General features: G+C 38.0%; 2 protein-coding genes across 6 annotated transcripts; one reads left to right on the forward strand and one right to left on the reverse strand.

The window, feature by feature from the left end:
* Positions 1–223: 223 nt before the first annotated feature.
* Positions 224–1,155, reverse strand: LOC142548298 (cyclin-dependent protein kinase inhibitor SMR6). The gene has a single exon (XM_075656609.1). The coding sequence runs from the start codon at positions 748–750 to the stop codon at positions 433–435; it is 318 nt and encodes a 105-aa protein (XP_075512724.1). The 5' UTR covers positions 751–1,155; the 3' UTR covers positions 224–432.
* A 10,101-nt stretch (positions 1,156–11,256) lies between these two features.
* Positions 11,257–13,567, forward strand: LOC142549851 (LOB domain-containing protein 25). Of its 5 annotated transcripts, none has more exons than XM_075659045.1 (4): positions 11,257–11,375; positions 11,722–11,847; positions 12,182–12,227; positions 12,848–13,567. In XM_075659045.1, exon 4 carries the CDS (start codon positions 12,852–12,854, stop codon positions 13,425–13,427), a length of 576 nt encoding a protein of 191 aa, XP_075515160.1. In that variant the 5' UTR covers positions 11,257–11,375; positions 11,722–11,847; positions 12,182–12,227; positions 12,848–12,851; the 3' UTR covers positions 13,428–13,567. The 5 variants fall into 5 exon arrangements, with proteins under 5 accessions (XP_075515160.1, XP_075515159.1, XP_075515158.1 ...); XM_075659044.1 differs by having other exon boundaries at positions 12,851–13,567; XM_075659043.1 differs by lacking the exon at positions 12,182–12,227.
* The last annotated feature ends 2,001 nt before the right edge of the window (positions 13,568–15,568 follow it).

A 15,568-nucleotide genomic window follows, 5' to 3' on the forward strand; every position in this document is an offset into this window, starting at 1 on the left:
GGCATATGATTAAAGAGCCAAGAAAAATGGAAATTCTGCTCCCATTTCCTCTTACAAATGGTACTTAATCAAGAAAATGAAGCTAAAAATCTTGAAACAAACCCTAAAAAATGACTAGATATATGCTCTCCCAATGTGTCAGAATATATGATTCGAGAACATGTAGTGAGAATTACCATATTATCGTATTCTTGAAAATTATTAAAAAACTAAGCTTTAAATTGAGAAAATAATTATAGCTCTAGCAAGGTAGAGTTGAAGAAGATTCATACATGCCAATATAATTTCTATTATACATTACATCACCACTTCAAAAGCCTAAAACTACCAAAGTTAAACTACTAAGTACCGATACAGCCTGCAACAAACTTCCAGCACAAACTAATCGAAAGGCCTTCATATTTTGATGAACCTTAAAATCTGCTAAACTCTTTAGTTGGCTCTCTCAGCATGACACATGAATACCGATTCCAAGTCAGGGGGATTAAAGAACTCTCGAACTCCGTTGAAATGGAAAGTTGAAGCTGGGCGGCGCTTCCTGGGAGCCGGTGGGCAGGACAGCTTCTTGGGTATTTTGTGCTCACGCGCAGTCGGCGTCGTGGAGCACGCGCCGTCTTCGTCTCCGCTTTCCTCCTTGGGCTTTGTGGATATCGGCTTCAACGGCGCTCGAACGGCGATTCCGGCTATAGCCCATTTCTTCCCATCCAATTCCTTGATCACCTCCATCTGATGCTTCTTCGAAACACCCATTTTAGAAAACAAAGAAACAGTGCAAAACCTTTGCAGGAGGAACAAATTCTCCGGAGCTGGCAAAGACTATTTTTCAAGAAAGAAGGGAGGAAAAGGAGACGCTTTTCTTAGTGGGAAAGGGCTGGGTATAAAGAAAAAATGAAAGAATAAACCAAAAGCGGGCTACCTTAAATTCCTTTATGTGATTCAACACGGGGAATAAAATTAAAAAGAGAGAAGGACTTGAAGAGGAGGGGGGGCTGGGCTTTGCTGCAGTACAGAAACTTTGAACAATGGGAAAAAGAAGATTAATGGCGGCAGAAGGAGTGGACGCACGAATAATTTATACTCGAAAGAGAGAAGGAAACAGAGAGGAGAAACCTTAAAGACTTGGCCTAAGTGGAGACGATTAAATGGCTAATTCTCGTAGCCTTGCATCCGAATCTATTCCGATTGATGATTGTGTGTGTGTGTGTGAAATCGAGAAGGGGGCAGTCTTTTAGGCTGCCCGTCAAGTGACGGGCAGCTGAATTTTTTTGGCGCCATTTTTTGGTTGTTTAGCCAGCAACGGCTCTCGTTCCCGCCCATGGTTTTTTTTTGGCCTAGCTTAATATAATAATATTTTTTATAATTTATTTGGTTTATAGTTAAATGAAGATGAAAATATAATTATCAAAAATAGTGAGAGATTATACTGTAATTTTATATATAAAATAAAAATAAATATAAAAGAATAAAATAATGACATTAATAAAAATTAAACCTATAACTTAATTTTCAAGAAACAATGACTCTATCCACTGAACTATATATAACTTACATTAAAATTGTAATATTTTATTAATATATATAATTATTAAAACAGATCATGACACCAAAATTAGTTACTCTATGTATCTCAGACTTAATAGGATAGTATAATATTTTATTAATATATATAATTATTAAAACAGACCATGACACCAAAGTTAATTACTCTAACTGTCTCAGACTTAACATGATAAAATAATATAATATAATATAATGTAATTTGGTTTCAGCTTGGCTTCTCATGCACACTCCACCGTTTTAAATGATCCCAGTGCTTTGAATTTTTCGGTGCATGAACCATCTTGACGGTGACGAATAAACTAGAGCTTGTCTGAGATAACTCAATTATTGTGAGGATATAAACGAAATACTAGCTAGTGTCTCAATCCAAGTGAGATGTTCTCTCAAATTTATCAGTCAAATCACGTGGGATGTCAAATTGTCCACCTTCGGAGAAGCCAAAACCTTCAAGTGCTCATTTGGAACAAGTTTCATTCATAATAAACATTGGCAAAAACTTACGTGAGACGGTTTCACGGGTCGTATTTTGTTATACGGATTTCTTATTTGGGTCATACATGAAAAAATATTATTTTTTATGCTAAGAGTATTACTTTTTATTGTGAATATCGGTAGGGTTGACCCGTCTCACAGATAAAGATTCGTGAAACCGTCTCACAAGAGATCTGTTCTGAAATTTTTTATGTCAATTGTTTATTTTTATCTTACTTTATGTTTGAAGTGTGTCAAGATTCTAATGCTCTGGCTCAATGGATATCGGGTTGACTACAGTCGAAAGGCACGAGTTCAATACCTACATGGTTGAAAAGCTATTTTTTAAAAATTAATTAATTCAAAATTACAGTTTAGTTACTCCTTATTTTTTATAAACCTTCATTTATATTTCTTCGTATTTTTTAAAAATTAATTAATTCAAAATTATAGTTTAATCATTCGTTATTTTTCATAACTATCATATGACCTTCATTTATATTTCTTATATTTTTTAAAAGATTAATTAATTAAAAATTATAATTTAGTCTTTAATTATTTTTCATAATAAAAATATGACCTTTATTTAAAAATAAATTATACAAACATGTATGACATGCCAATATGTCCACGGTGATTTTCCATGAACCAAGTTTATATTCGGGTCTGGGCTGCATTATGACGAGACCAAATATAGGATGCATGAAATTTATTGGATCTTAGAGCCAATCAAATTTATGGGCCGTCAATTGATTTTTTGGGCCGCTTTGGCCCACTTGTTTCATTAACCCCTTTAACATATCATACTACAGTCATCCTATTTTACATCACGTACTTGATGCTACTCCATAGTCCATATTTTGTACAAGTATAATTAAATTTTATATTAACAAAAAATTAGATTAGAACTATAAAACGTAAGGTATTTAAGTGATTCTAAGAAAAACAAAATAATAAATCGGATGTTATCGTTGTAAGCTATTACTGAAAACACGATTATTGAGAAATAAAAATTGCTCCTGACCTAGACGAAAAATGATCGAGTTGTGACACTTGAGCCAATATATATTTTAGAAGATTTTAGTTACATCTCTTCAATCACATTTAATGTATATTTGCTTTTATAGATTCAGTAGTAATTGAAATTGTTTATTAAAATATTTATTTATTAATTATTATTATTATTATTTTTACGAATTTTGGGTTTTTAAGATAACTTACTCTGTCATGATATTAATTTATCAGATTTATAATATCAAAATTTCAAAATCTCCTTACATTAAAGACAAAAATTTGTATGAGACGGTCTCACATGTCGTATTTTGTAAGGTGGATATCTTATTTGGTCATCCATGAAAAATTATCACTTTGTATGCTAAGAGTATTACTTTTTATTGTGAATATCGGTAGGGTTGACCCGTCTCACGGATAAAGATTCGTGAGACCGTCTCACAAGAGAAGCTACTCTACATTAAATAAAAAAGAATTGATTTTATATGTTAATTCGAGGGTCAATCTTTATTGTCTAGTATTAGTAATCTCGGATATTTATCTCTAATATTAACCTCAAATATATTTTCTTGATCTTGATTCTAGAAATAAGCAAACAAATCAAATTATAAATTAATTTTAAATATGATTTGAGCTATCCACTTCTTTATGTGAAACGTGTTTTCTCACTATATTATCGATCTGTAGTACATATTATGATCAAATTATTACATCAAAATAAAACTATATATTATCATATTCTTTACTAATTAATAATTTTAAAAATAAAAATTGTTTATAATCTCCCGCGGGCAAGACTGTATATATATGATTCACAGTTCATCCCATGAATTACGATTGGTCAATTTTTTTATTTTCGTTTTTCAAAAAAAAAAAAAAGATTTGTACGAAAAAATACTGTAAAATACAGGTAAAATGTGTCCTTAAAAATAGAATTTTCCGGACAAATACTCTATCTACACACGACTTGTCGGTATGTCGGCTTTGAAAAAGAGAAATAAACAACTTAAAGAGCAGTAAAGTGAAAAGGGTTTATTTTAATTATCTCTGATTTCCTTCGTCTTTTCAAGGGTTTCTTTGCTTTCTTTTTCTTTGTCTTTTTTCTTTTTCCCTGTAAATTATACGTACAAGTTTGCTGGGAGTTCGATAATGATTATTTAACTAAAGAATATTTTCCCACCAGGCAACTTCAAGAATTTCATCATTAGATTTAATTAAGTGGGAAGCTTACTATTTTAAACGTTGATCGTAGCGACGATTTATTTTAAATATTAGTTCGAAGGATCTGATAATTATATTTTAAATTATTTCATTTTTGAAGGATCTGAAATCCATTCTCATGCATAAAATAATGGGAGCAGAACTCCAAATCCATAGAATATTCTTTTTCTTTTGGGGGAAAATACATAGAATTCAAAAGAATCGAAAGAAGCCGAGTGTAGAATATTCCAAATAATTTTTTTTAAACGGATTGACTCTTTCAAATACTTCGATCCAAATATATAATAGGCAAAAACTTATGTGAGACGGTTTCACGGGTCGTATTTTGTGAGACAGATCTTTTATTTAAGTCATCCATGAAAAAATATTATTTTTTATCCTAAAAATATTACTTTTTATTGTGAATATCGGTAGGGTTGACCTGTCTCACAGATAAAGATTCGTGAGATCGTCTCACAAGAGACATACTCAATATAATAAAGTGAAAAAAATGTATACGTACCATTTTTAAAAATAAATAATATTATTGACAATCATATAAATTATCCTAATCCAAATATATTTGTACCCAAAAAAAAAAGAGTAAAAAAACAGCTCTGATGTCCGTATAAGTACGTAACAATTGACGAAAAAGGTATTTCATTTTTCAAGAAGTTAGACTTGAACCTATCAAGCTCATAAAGCCATACCTTATAGATTCTGATAAATGCTTTTTTAAATCAAGACATTTATTTTTCTACAAAAGTGCATTAAATAATATTTTTTTTTGGTGGGATAGCTTCTATTAATATTCAAACACACGCTAAATATCATATATCTTAACAAAATTAATATACTCTATAAGAAAAAAAAATTATACTAAATAAAGTGACGACAAATCCTAAATATGGATAGTACTTTGAAGTATTTTGGGTTAGTAAAATTTTCCAAATTTCACGAAAATATTAAATTATGTGTCGATGAACAAATGACTGAAAATTTGTAATATAATAGGGGGAGAAACATTCGAGATGCATCACATCAAAATCCAAGTATTTTAATTCGTGCTTTTAAAATTACTTACAATTCTTATTGTTATTACAGTGAAAAATATAGAAACATGATGATACTCACGGGAAATTTAGGGTCCGATTCCAGAAAGTCTCACTAGCCCAGACGTAGGTTTTGAAATTACCCTGAGCCTGAAATCACAAATAAGATCGTTAGGAGGGGCCAGGAGGGTGTTCTGGCGTAGCCACTCCGACGCTCAAGTTAAAGACTGAGGATATATGGGGGGAGCAGCTAAGGGTGCTGCTGAAAACGATATAATGAATAAATGAATTAACACTCAAACCTGGTATTTATAAAAGAATACATGGATCCTTGATGTGCCTGTCTTCCATTTGGGCTAGGGATGAGCCAGGGGTAATGGGCCCATCCATGGGCTATCACCAGTTTCCCCCTCCCGAGTCGAACTGAATCGCAGGTTAGAAGTTCGATTAATTGTGTTTTCCTCCTCCCTGTTCTGGTCACCTCCTTACTTCATTCTCACTTATCCCATACAGAACTTCCTCTGCAACTCTCATACGCTCTCCCCCGCCCACATCTCGCCTGCGTGTTAACCCTAGCGCCATCTCACAATCACCTCGTCGTTACCTTCACACGCAGCACCGGCCACCGCCTCACCCCCGCTGCGCTCACCCACCGCGTCGCCCCGCCCCAGCCCCATCACCGCGCTCCTCGCCTCGCCCAAGCCAAGCTCGCCCCTCGCCTCGCTTCAGCCTTCGTGTCGCCCCAACCCCATCGCCACGCCCCTCGCCTTAGCCCCATCGCCTCGCCCAAGCCAAGCTCGCCCCTCGCCTCGCCTCCGCCCCATCGCACAGCGTTCCAGCGCACCAGCCACGCTCGCCCGAGCTCACGCCCTCCCAAGCGCCCTGCTTGCCCTGTCACGCTCGCCCGGGCGCCCGAGCACCCAACTCGCCACGCTCGCCCGAGCGCCCGAGCGCCCCACTCGTCACGCTCGCCCGAGCTCACGCCCGCCCGAGAGCCCCGCTCGCCCTGTCACGCTCGCCCGTGTGCCCGAGCACCCCACTCACCACGCTCGCCTGGAACCCGTCTCCTAGCACGAGCGCCCCTGCCTCGCACACCCAGCCCGCACTCTCGCCTAGCACAGTGCCTCGCACTGTCTCTTCGCCTGCATCCCTTGGTTCCTGAAGAGCTTTTGGGGGCGTTGCCTCGAGCCCCCACGACCTGACCGGGCAGGTCGATCCCCGCGGCCTGACCGGGCAGGTCGATCCCCGTAATTTTCGCAGCGGCAAACATCGTTCGTTAACGACAAACCAAATAAATTTTTCTAACACGGCATGCCCTCGTCGCCCCCATCTTCAAGGTCCTCTACTAAGCTTTTGAAGGAAAATAATTCTCACTTCCCTGTGCCCTTGACTCATCTGCTAAAATAGTCCTTAGCAGGAAAAATAAAAACGTCAACATCCTCACCCTCTAACTCCTCTGCTAAGCCGGGCTTATCATCTCATAACTCCTCTGCTAAGCCGGGCCTTACAGGAAAATAAAAATTCTCCACCCTCAAACTCTAACTCCTCTGCTAGGCGACGCCTTAGCAGGAAAATAAAAATTCTCCACTTTCACCATCTAAATCCTCTGCTAGGCGACGCCTTAGCAGGAAAATAAAACTCTCACCTCATCATCTCGTAACTCCTCTGCTAAGCCGGGCCTTAGCAAGAAAAATCAAAATTTTCTTCCACCCAAACTCTGCTCCTCTGCTAGGCGATACCTTAGCAGGAAAAAAATAATTTTTCTTCTCCCCACCTCTGCTCCTCTGCTAGCCGATGCCTTAGTAGGAAAATAAAATTTTTCTCCTCGCCGCCTCTGCTCCTCTACTAGGCGATGCCTTAGCAGGAAAATAAAATTTTTGCTCCTCCTCAACTCTGCTCCTCTGCTAGACGGTGCTTTAGCAGGAAAATTTAATTTTTCACCTCCCCACCTCTGCTCCTCTGCTAGACGATGCCTTAGCAGGAAAATAAAATTTTTCTCCTTCACAACTCTGCTCCTCTGCTAGGCCGTGCCTTAGCATGAAAATTTAATTTTTTCTCCCGCCAAAGTCTTCCCCTCTACTAGGCGATGTCTTATCAGGAAAATAAAATTTTTCTCCTTCACAACTCTGCTCCTCTGCTAGGTGGTGCCTTCCCAGGAAAATTTAATTTTTCTCCGGCCAAACTCTGCTCCTCTACTAGGTGGATGCCTTACCAGGAAAATAAAATATTTCTCCTTCACAACTCTGCTCCTCTGCTAGGCGGTGCCTTCGCAGGAAAATAAAATTCTTCTCCTCCACTCTGTTCCTCTGCTAGGCGATGCCTTAGCCTGAAAATAAAATTTTTCTCTACTCCACTCTGCTCCTCTCCTAGGCGATGCCTTAGTAGGAAAAATAAAATTTAATTCTCCTCCTCCACTCTGCTCCTCTGCTAGGCGATGCCTTAGCAGGAAAATAAAATTCTTCTCCTCCACTCTGATCCTCTGCTAGGCGGTGGCTTAACAGAAAAATAGAATTTTTCTCCTCCCTAACTCTGCTCCTCTGCTAGGCGGTGCCTTAGCAGGAAAATAAAATTTTTCTTCTCCTCACAATACAACAACATCCACGAACTTAATATAAGAACTTGTCTTTATTAAATTTCAACTGATAACATAAGACAAATTCAGAAACGAAATATAGCAAAACTCAAGTCAAGATTAATATTCTCTAAGGTGGTAAGCGTTCCCGAGCCTCTTTAGAGCCTTGCCCGGCGCATTCTCCAACTTTCATCTCTGCTCCTCTTGTACCTCCACAGGACAAAGTTACCTACTTCTTCCTTTCCTAATCATGTTAAGCTCCACACACGCTCTTTTTCCCTCCTCCCTCACTACCCCTTCATAACACCGACGCGGGACTTTTTGGTTCCCGCACAAAACTCCAACTCCTTTTTCTACAGGAAACTTAAACTTCTGATGATAAGTGGAAGCTACGGCTCTGAAATCCTTCAGGGCTGGCTGTCCTAGAATTCCATTATACGCTGAAAGGGTATCCACCACGGTGAACGCTAACATTTTTGTTACCTGTCGAGGATCGGTCCCCAAGGATAGGAAAGCACAATCTGACCCAAAGGCGGGATGGCGTGTCCTGCAAACCCATACAGCGGGGTGGAGATCGGCTCAAACTCAAATCCTTCCATCTTTATTTGATCCAACGTACTCTTGAACAAGACGTTCACGGAGCTTCCATTATCAACAAATATCCTTGTCACATCATAATTGGCAATGGTGGCCGTCACCACCAAGGCATCGTTATGTGGAGTCACAACGCCTCGGAGGTCTTCCTAGCCCAAAGCTGATGATGGGGTCTTGTGGTAAGTCTACAACCCTAGATATCTCAAAGTTCTCCAACTTTCTCCCATGTACTTTCCGAGCTCGCCCAGAGTCTCCATCAGTAGCACCGCCCGAGATCATATGAATCATTCCTCTCGTAGGGTGGTTATCCTCATTCGTTTCCCTCCTAGGTTCGACGGGCTCCTGAAGGACATCTTGACCTCGACCTTCCCCTCTCTGCTCCCCAACCCCCTGATTTATCCATGGAGGGCCTTGACCACGTCTAGGGGATGGGCGAGACCTCGGTGACTCCCAGGTGCAGATTTTTTTTGTCTGTCCCGCGAAGGCAATCTAGCACTGCACTCAACTCTTCGTGACTTCTCCCACCTCCCCGCGGGCTCCCTCACCTCCATCACCTCATCACGACTCCTATCCAGGGGAACATGTGATGAGAATTGTCCTCTACTTCTAGTTCTGTCCTCCTCTCTTTCCCCCGCACCCCTCTTCATTCCTCCTTTCTCTGTTCCCTCAACTCTACTTCCTCCGGGCCGGTTCTCCATCCTTCTGTACCGTTGGGCATCTTTCAAGTTTACATATTTCTCAGCTCGAGCCAACAGATCATCATAGCTCGACGGAGGCTTCTTGACCAGCGACTTGAAAAACTCTCATCCCCTCAGTCCTTGTGTGAAGGCACTTATCATGATGTCAGGGGTAGTCACTGGTATTTCCAGCGTTGCACTGTTGAAACGCTGGACAAATTCTCGCAAATTTTCATTCTCTTGCTGTTTCATCACGAACATGCTCAAATAATTTTTCTGGTGCCTCTTGCTGCTAGCAAATTGGTGCAAGAAGGCACATGAGAAGTCTTCAAAAGAACGTATAGAGTTGGGCTGCAAGGTGTTAAACCACTGCTAGGCTGACCTCACCAACGTGCCAAGAAACACCCTGCACCTGACTCCATCCGAATATTGGTGCAACAGAGCCGCATTCTCAAATCTCCCCAAGTGTTCTTCAGGGTCAGTATGTCCGTCATATTCTCCCACATTTGACTGTCGGAAATTTGGAGGAAGTCCTTCTTCCAAGATGATTAATGAAAAAGGACTTCCTCTCTTGGGTACCGGCGCTCGGCTTCCTACCTACTGCCTCAACATCCGTATCTCCTTCTACATCTCCCCTATCTCACTAACTTCCCCACTTTGAAGGGGATGCTTCTCTTCAACCCGGCTCTGGGGGCCCTCCACATTCTCCTCTTGCTCTTGGCGAGCGGCCTGCTCTTCTGCAAACATAGATTCTTGATTCCTTTTCATGGCCTCATCCACTGTCCGGGTGATAAATTGGCCCAACTGTTCTAGGGTCAAATTACCCACGTTGTCATTGAGACGGATTTGCTCGACCCTTGTCTCGTGAAGGGGCTGCTCGGCTCTTGTCTCTTGACGAGTTCTCAAGATGCGGTTGTTCCTGTCTTGTCTCAACATGAGATTGTTCGGGTCCCCTCTGAGGACGCGATGATGCTGAGGTAGCTCTTCTACTCCCTCTCTTGCCTACCATCTCTACGTCTCAACTCAAAGTTCCCACAGACGACGCCAAGTGATACTTATGGAAAATTTAGGGTCCGATTCCGGCAAGTGTCACTAGTCCAGACGTAGGTTTGAAAATTAACCTGAGCCTGAAATCACAAATAAGATCATTAGGAGGGGCTAGGAGGGTGTCCTGGCGTAGCTCTTCCGACGCTCAAGTCAGAGACTGAGGATGTATGGGGGGAGCAGCTAAGGGTGCTGCTGAAAACGATATAATGAATGAATGAATTAACACTCAAACCTGTTATTTATAAGAGAATACCTGGACCCTTGATAGGCCTGTCTTCCATTTGGGCTAGGGATGAGCCAGGGGTAATGGGCTCCTGCATGGGGTATCACATGGAATCTTGAATGCTAAATTTTAGGTTAGATTCCTTGATTTTATGAAATATATAATAATATAAGGTTCAAAAGCATTTGGTAATTATTTGTAGTGCATATTGGAAAACAGTGTTTGAGGAAACAAATAAAATCAAGAAGATCATCGATATCTGTCGTCTTAGAGGATTGCGATCTGCTGCGTGTTAAAGGTGAGGCATGCATTAATTGCCTAATCTCTTTTTACACCGGCGCCGATACTTCTTTTTCCATTCTCTCAATCGGATACTGTAATTTCAATGCTTTACTATTTTCAAGAGCAAATTATTACATGAAAAAAGTGTGTTATAGCAACCACATAGCATGCATTTACTATAACACTCTCCAGTCTCCACTCTCCACTCCAAATGTATAGAGCTAGAGATTGTACTAAATACGAGAAAATTTTATGACATCTAAAATGAGACTTTTGGAAAATATATGAGATAATCATAATTTTGATGTTTGTGTCTGTTATTTTGGTAATTTTCTTTGTAAAATTTTAGTTTTAATTCGTTATCTTTGTTACTGATATTTCCAGTTTCATATGAAATCTAACATTGAAAAATAACTAAAGTTGCACAACAAAAACCAAAATGCATGTGTGATTGCCAAAAAATGAATGACACAGGTCTAAGACCCTATATCAACAATATCATAGACCAAAATCAAGGACGTGTAAACGCTGACGACAAAACAAAGAAGAAGCAAATTTCCTTTGATATATATATAAGTGCCTAGAAAGCATGTTGTTCCACAAACAAAATCATAGATGCTAGTTTCATTTATCATTGTTAGAGAAGGGACTTGTATGAGTGATCAGTCTGCTGCTACAGAAGAAGTGTAAGTTCACTCTTTTTGTATTTATATATATATATATATTCATTTGCTCTCTCACACTTTTTTTTTCAGAAAGATGTTTACAGTCAGCACAAAGCATTGTTTTAATAATACCCAATTGACAGGCTTTTGTTTCACATTCCCATAAATCACTCACTCAATTCTTTTTCCCAATATTTCTCTCCTCTCATGTCAAATAACTCTACTTCGTGTCTCCTCGTTTTTGTCTCTTGCCAGCAGCTTTTCTAGCTTGCTAGGGTTTCCATTTTCTCTTCTTGCCTAATTAACAGGAAATATATAGAAATAAGTTTTAAGAACATGAATGGAGTGTGTTTTTAATGGATAACAGGCTTGATCATCCTTGTAAGAAAAGTGGGAGCTGCTAAATTGAGTAGAGGGTTGTTTTCTTAGAAGAAATTTAGCCATATTTGGCAGATTTTCGGAGTACTTGAGATAAATCGATCTACTGAAAGAGGTATGTATATATATACGTGTATCTATATAAATATATTGATTCATGTTTTTACTGGCATGAATCATCTCATTTTTCAAGATCCAAGAAAAACAAGTCTTATCATCAGGTTTATATCATTGATCATCCTGACATTACATTCGATCTGGTACAAGGAGGAATCACCAATAATGAAAATACAGCCATATATATAAATGTTTGGTTTCTTGCAAAATTACAAAGAACTTTGCTCCTTATGTTCTTTTCCCACGGAAAAAGACTTGACGGGTGAATTGAATCAAAATTTACAAGTTCCTGTTAGCAACTGCTAGTATGATTGATTTGATTTTTCCTGCAGTCTTAGGTTCTATACTGCACGTTAGACCCTTGAGAAAACCACAAAGGTGAGCTTCTTTTGTCTTAAAAACGCTGGTTAAATATTAACAACTACTAGTGTAAATCTTTCAGGACTTACCGTTCATGTTTTTTATTGATAATTACGTACATTTCTTTGCTCAATCTTGAATCTGAAGTGTTGGTTTTAGTCGTTCACGTGGACTTTGACCCCGACACATAATAAGTCATTAATATGAATGAACATATATATTGCTACACACAAAATCTAGAAAATCTAATATCTCCGTATTTTTCACATTCAATAAAAGGTTCTTGTGTTGCGGAATCATCGTGGGTGTTCTTGTGATACTCACGTAATCGAGAGTACATTTATAAAGTTCGTCATCAAAATAGTGTGATGATACGAATCAAAAATCATGGGTCTAATCAGATCTACATCGTATATTTTCGCCAAAAAGTATTGATCGGAACCAAATGGTTTTCTTGAATTTTTCTTCTCACCTACCTGAAGAAAAAACAATCTAATTAGATTTTGAATTTTGATTAATCATAGATATTAACCATCAAGATAAATTCATATATCATTTTTGTTAGATTTCACATGATTAATATATATAATGTGCCAATGTTTTTTTTTTAACCCCATTGAGTAATTATATATTTTCAGCAGAATGGCATCAACTTCCAACTATTCCAACCCTCCGTGTGCCGCCTGCAAGTTCCTGAGGAGAAAGTGCCTGTCTGGCTGCATTTTTGCGCCCTATTTTCCTCCCGAGGAACCCACAAAATTCGCCAATGTACACAAAATCTTCGGAGCCAGCAACGTTAGCAAACTGCTAAACGAAATCCCCCCACATCAAAGAGAAGATGCAGTGAACTCTCTCGCATACGAAGCCGAGGCTCGGCTCAAGGATCCGGTCTACGGCTGTGTAGGAGCCATTTCCGTTCTTCAGAGACAGGTTCTTCATCTCCAGAAGGAACTGGATGCAACGAACGCCGATTTAATGCGTTATGTGACCAACGAAAACACACCGAATTTTTACCACAATCCCATGAATCATATGCAAAATAATCCACCGAGGAACAAAAACAATAATAATATTGCGCGGAGGAATCCGGATTATGGAGCGCCTGGTGGGTCGTCTTTCGACCCAAATTCAGGGTTTTGCTTCCCTTATCTTCCTCCATGGATCGATAATCCGTCGGGGGAGAACATACATGACAATGATAGGCATGGCAGGGGCTAAGTGTGTGCATGTAATCAAACAAATGGAATATGTATGTAATTATTTTGTGAACTAATCATGTTTGTATCATGAATATTGTACGTACGTGGATATTGTGAAAATTTTGTGTGGACATTGGAGTATTTTAGAATCCATAATAATCAGCATATTAGCATTTGATCCCATGTAATATCTGCCTTGTGTCTGTAATATGTGTAATTAATTAACGAAAGTAGTTTTTTAAGATTGTTTGATTTACACTTCATGTTTTTAGAAATATATTTTACCATCCGAAAAGAGGAAAAAACGGAATTAGAAATGATATTCCGTGCATATAATAATATCATATATTAAATTTGTTTGGTGCTAAAGAAACATTAATTGATCACATATAATTAATTAAAGACAACCAAACGACTCAAAATAAATGTATCCGGCGGTGATTCATCCAACTAGAAAAAGATTAGATATGTTCATTTATTTATTGTTATTATATAAATAATTTATATTATGAAAGATTGAACTTGTGCCTTTAATATTAATGTTATAACTATTTTTTAGCTAGCAAATATTCAACTATATTCATGAATCAGAGATTTAAGAAAAGTTCGAATATTAATGTTAGTCAAATAATGAAGAAATTTGACACAGCCAATGTGAACAACACAGCACATAATTGAACATGAACTTACCGAAATTTGCATGACCTTTAATTAATTATGTGTGTGTGTGTGTGTTTCTTTTTTTTAAAAAAGATTGTGTATTCTATAAAAATAAAGTTATAAATTTGTAAAAAATAGTAAAAACTAAGGGAGAAGATAGCCCGACTCGTCCTTGAGATCCACCATTTTTTGATAACTCAAATATCTGAGTTTCGTCTGATTAATTCGAGGAGATGACGATAAAAACATGTGGTGTTTAGTTAGTGAAAGGGCTAGTGAATGTGATGCCCCAACCCAAATTATTCACGTCAAAATATGCTCTCTGTCTCTCTCTTTTCTCTTTTCAAAGTCGTCACGCGTGGTGCGTATGAAAAAGCATATACCAACAGACCTATGTATTCTTCATTCATACGGATGGATCGGATTAAACTTCTTACCCCAAAAAATAAATATAACCTGCTATCTCATTCATATTATTTTTGAATTGACTCTAGGTGTAATCATGTTTGGGGAAATTTGGATCGAGATTCTTTTTGTGAGTCTTATCTTAAAGCATATTTTTTTGGGGAATAAATTTGGAAGGAATGTTACCTTCGGCACTACTCTCGTCTAATAGTGCATCTAATGATCAATACATGTTGGGTCTGTTGATTTTTCCGTTGTCTCGCATGTATAACTAAATATTTACTCTTAGATGCGTGGTTTGTGTAGTACCTTAATGCCTGCTCGAAACTTCCCACAAATAACCTACATTTTGTTGTATCTATCGGATTATTTATCATGATTTTCCTGAATCAGCTCAAGGATTACATGAGACATACCAAACGTATCATAAATGGGGTAGAAGAGAAATAGGAAAATTTACATTATTAAATACAAATAAATAATGAATATATTATGTATATTCATCTTCCTCTGTAAAAAAGATTTGTACTAAACAATATACTTGTAAAAAAATCAATTTTTTTAAAAAAAATGTTTTAGTTAATTGGTTTTTCCAATCAAACGTGATCTTACTACGTTTTAATTTTCTTCCTTGTCTTTCATATTTTCATAATCTATCTTACTTAAACATTGAAAGGATTATGCTAGAAGAAATCCCAATTACTCATAACCAATTTATTCATATTTTTCAAAATCATATATTGAAGATCATGGACGACCAAGAACAGACACAGCCATGCAACTTTAGATTGGGTCATTATCTATTATCTAATAAAATAAAAGAAACAAAAACAATTTAAGTCTTGTCATTTCAAATAATCAGTCCCATCCATCATTCTCAAGTCATTGGGCCCTCGAACCGACCCAAACACCACTTTGACTCAATGTAAGCACCCGTGAAGCCCAACGTCAAACTCACTGATTGATTTCATTAACTTTAAACCTTTTTCACACAAATATCAGAATTACACATGGATACTATCGTTGGTAATTTTTTTTTGTTAAAAACTTGTGTGAGACGGCCTCACATGTTGTATTTTGTGAGACGGATATCTT

This window comes from Primulina tabacum, chromosome 6 (assembly GCF_025594145.1).
Source record: "Primulina tabacum isolate GXHZ01 chromosome 6, ASM2559414v2, whole genome shotgun sequence".
In the NCBI taxonomy this organism is placed as follows: Eukaryota; Viridiplantae; Streptophyta; class Magnoliopsida; order Lamiales; family Gesneriaceae; genus Primulina; species Primulina tabacum.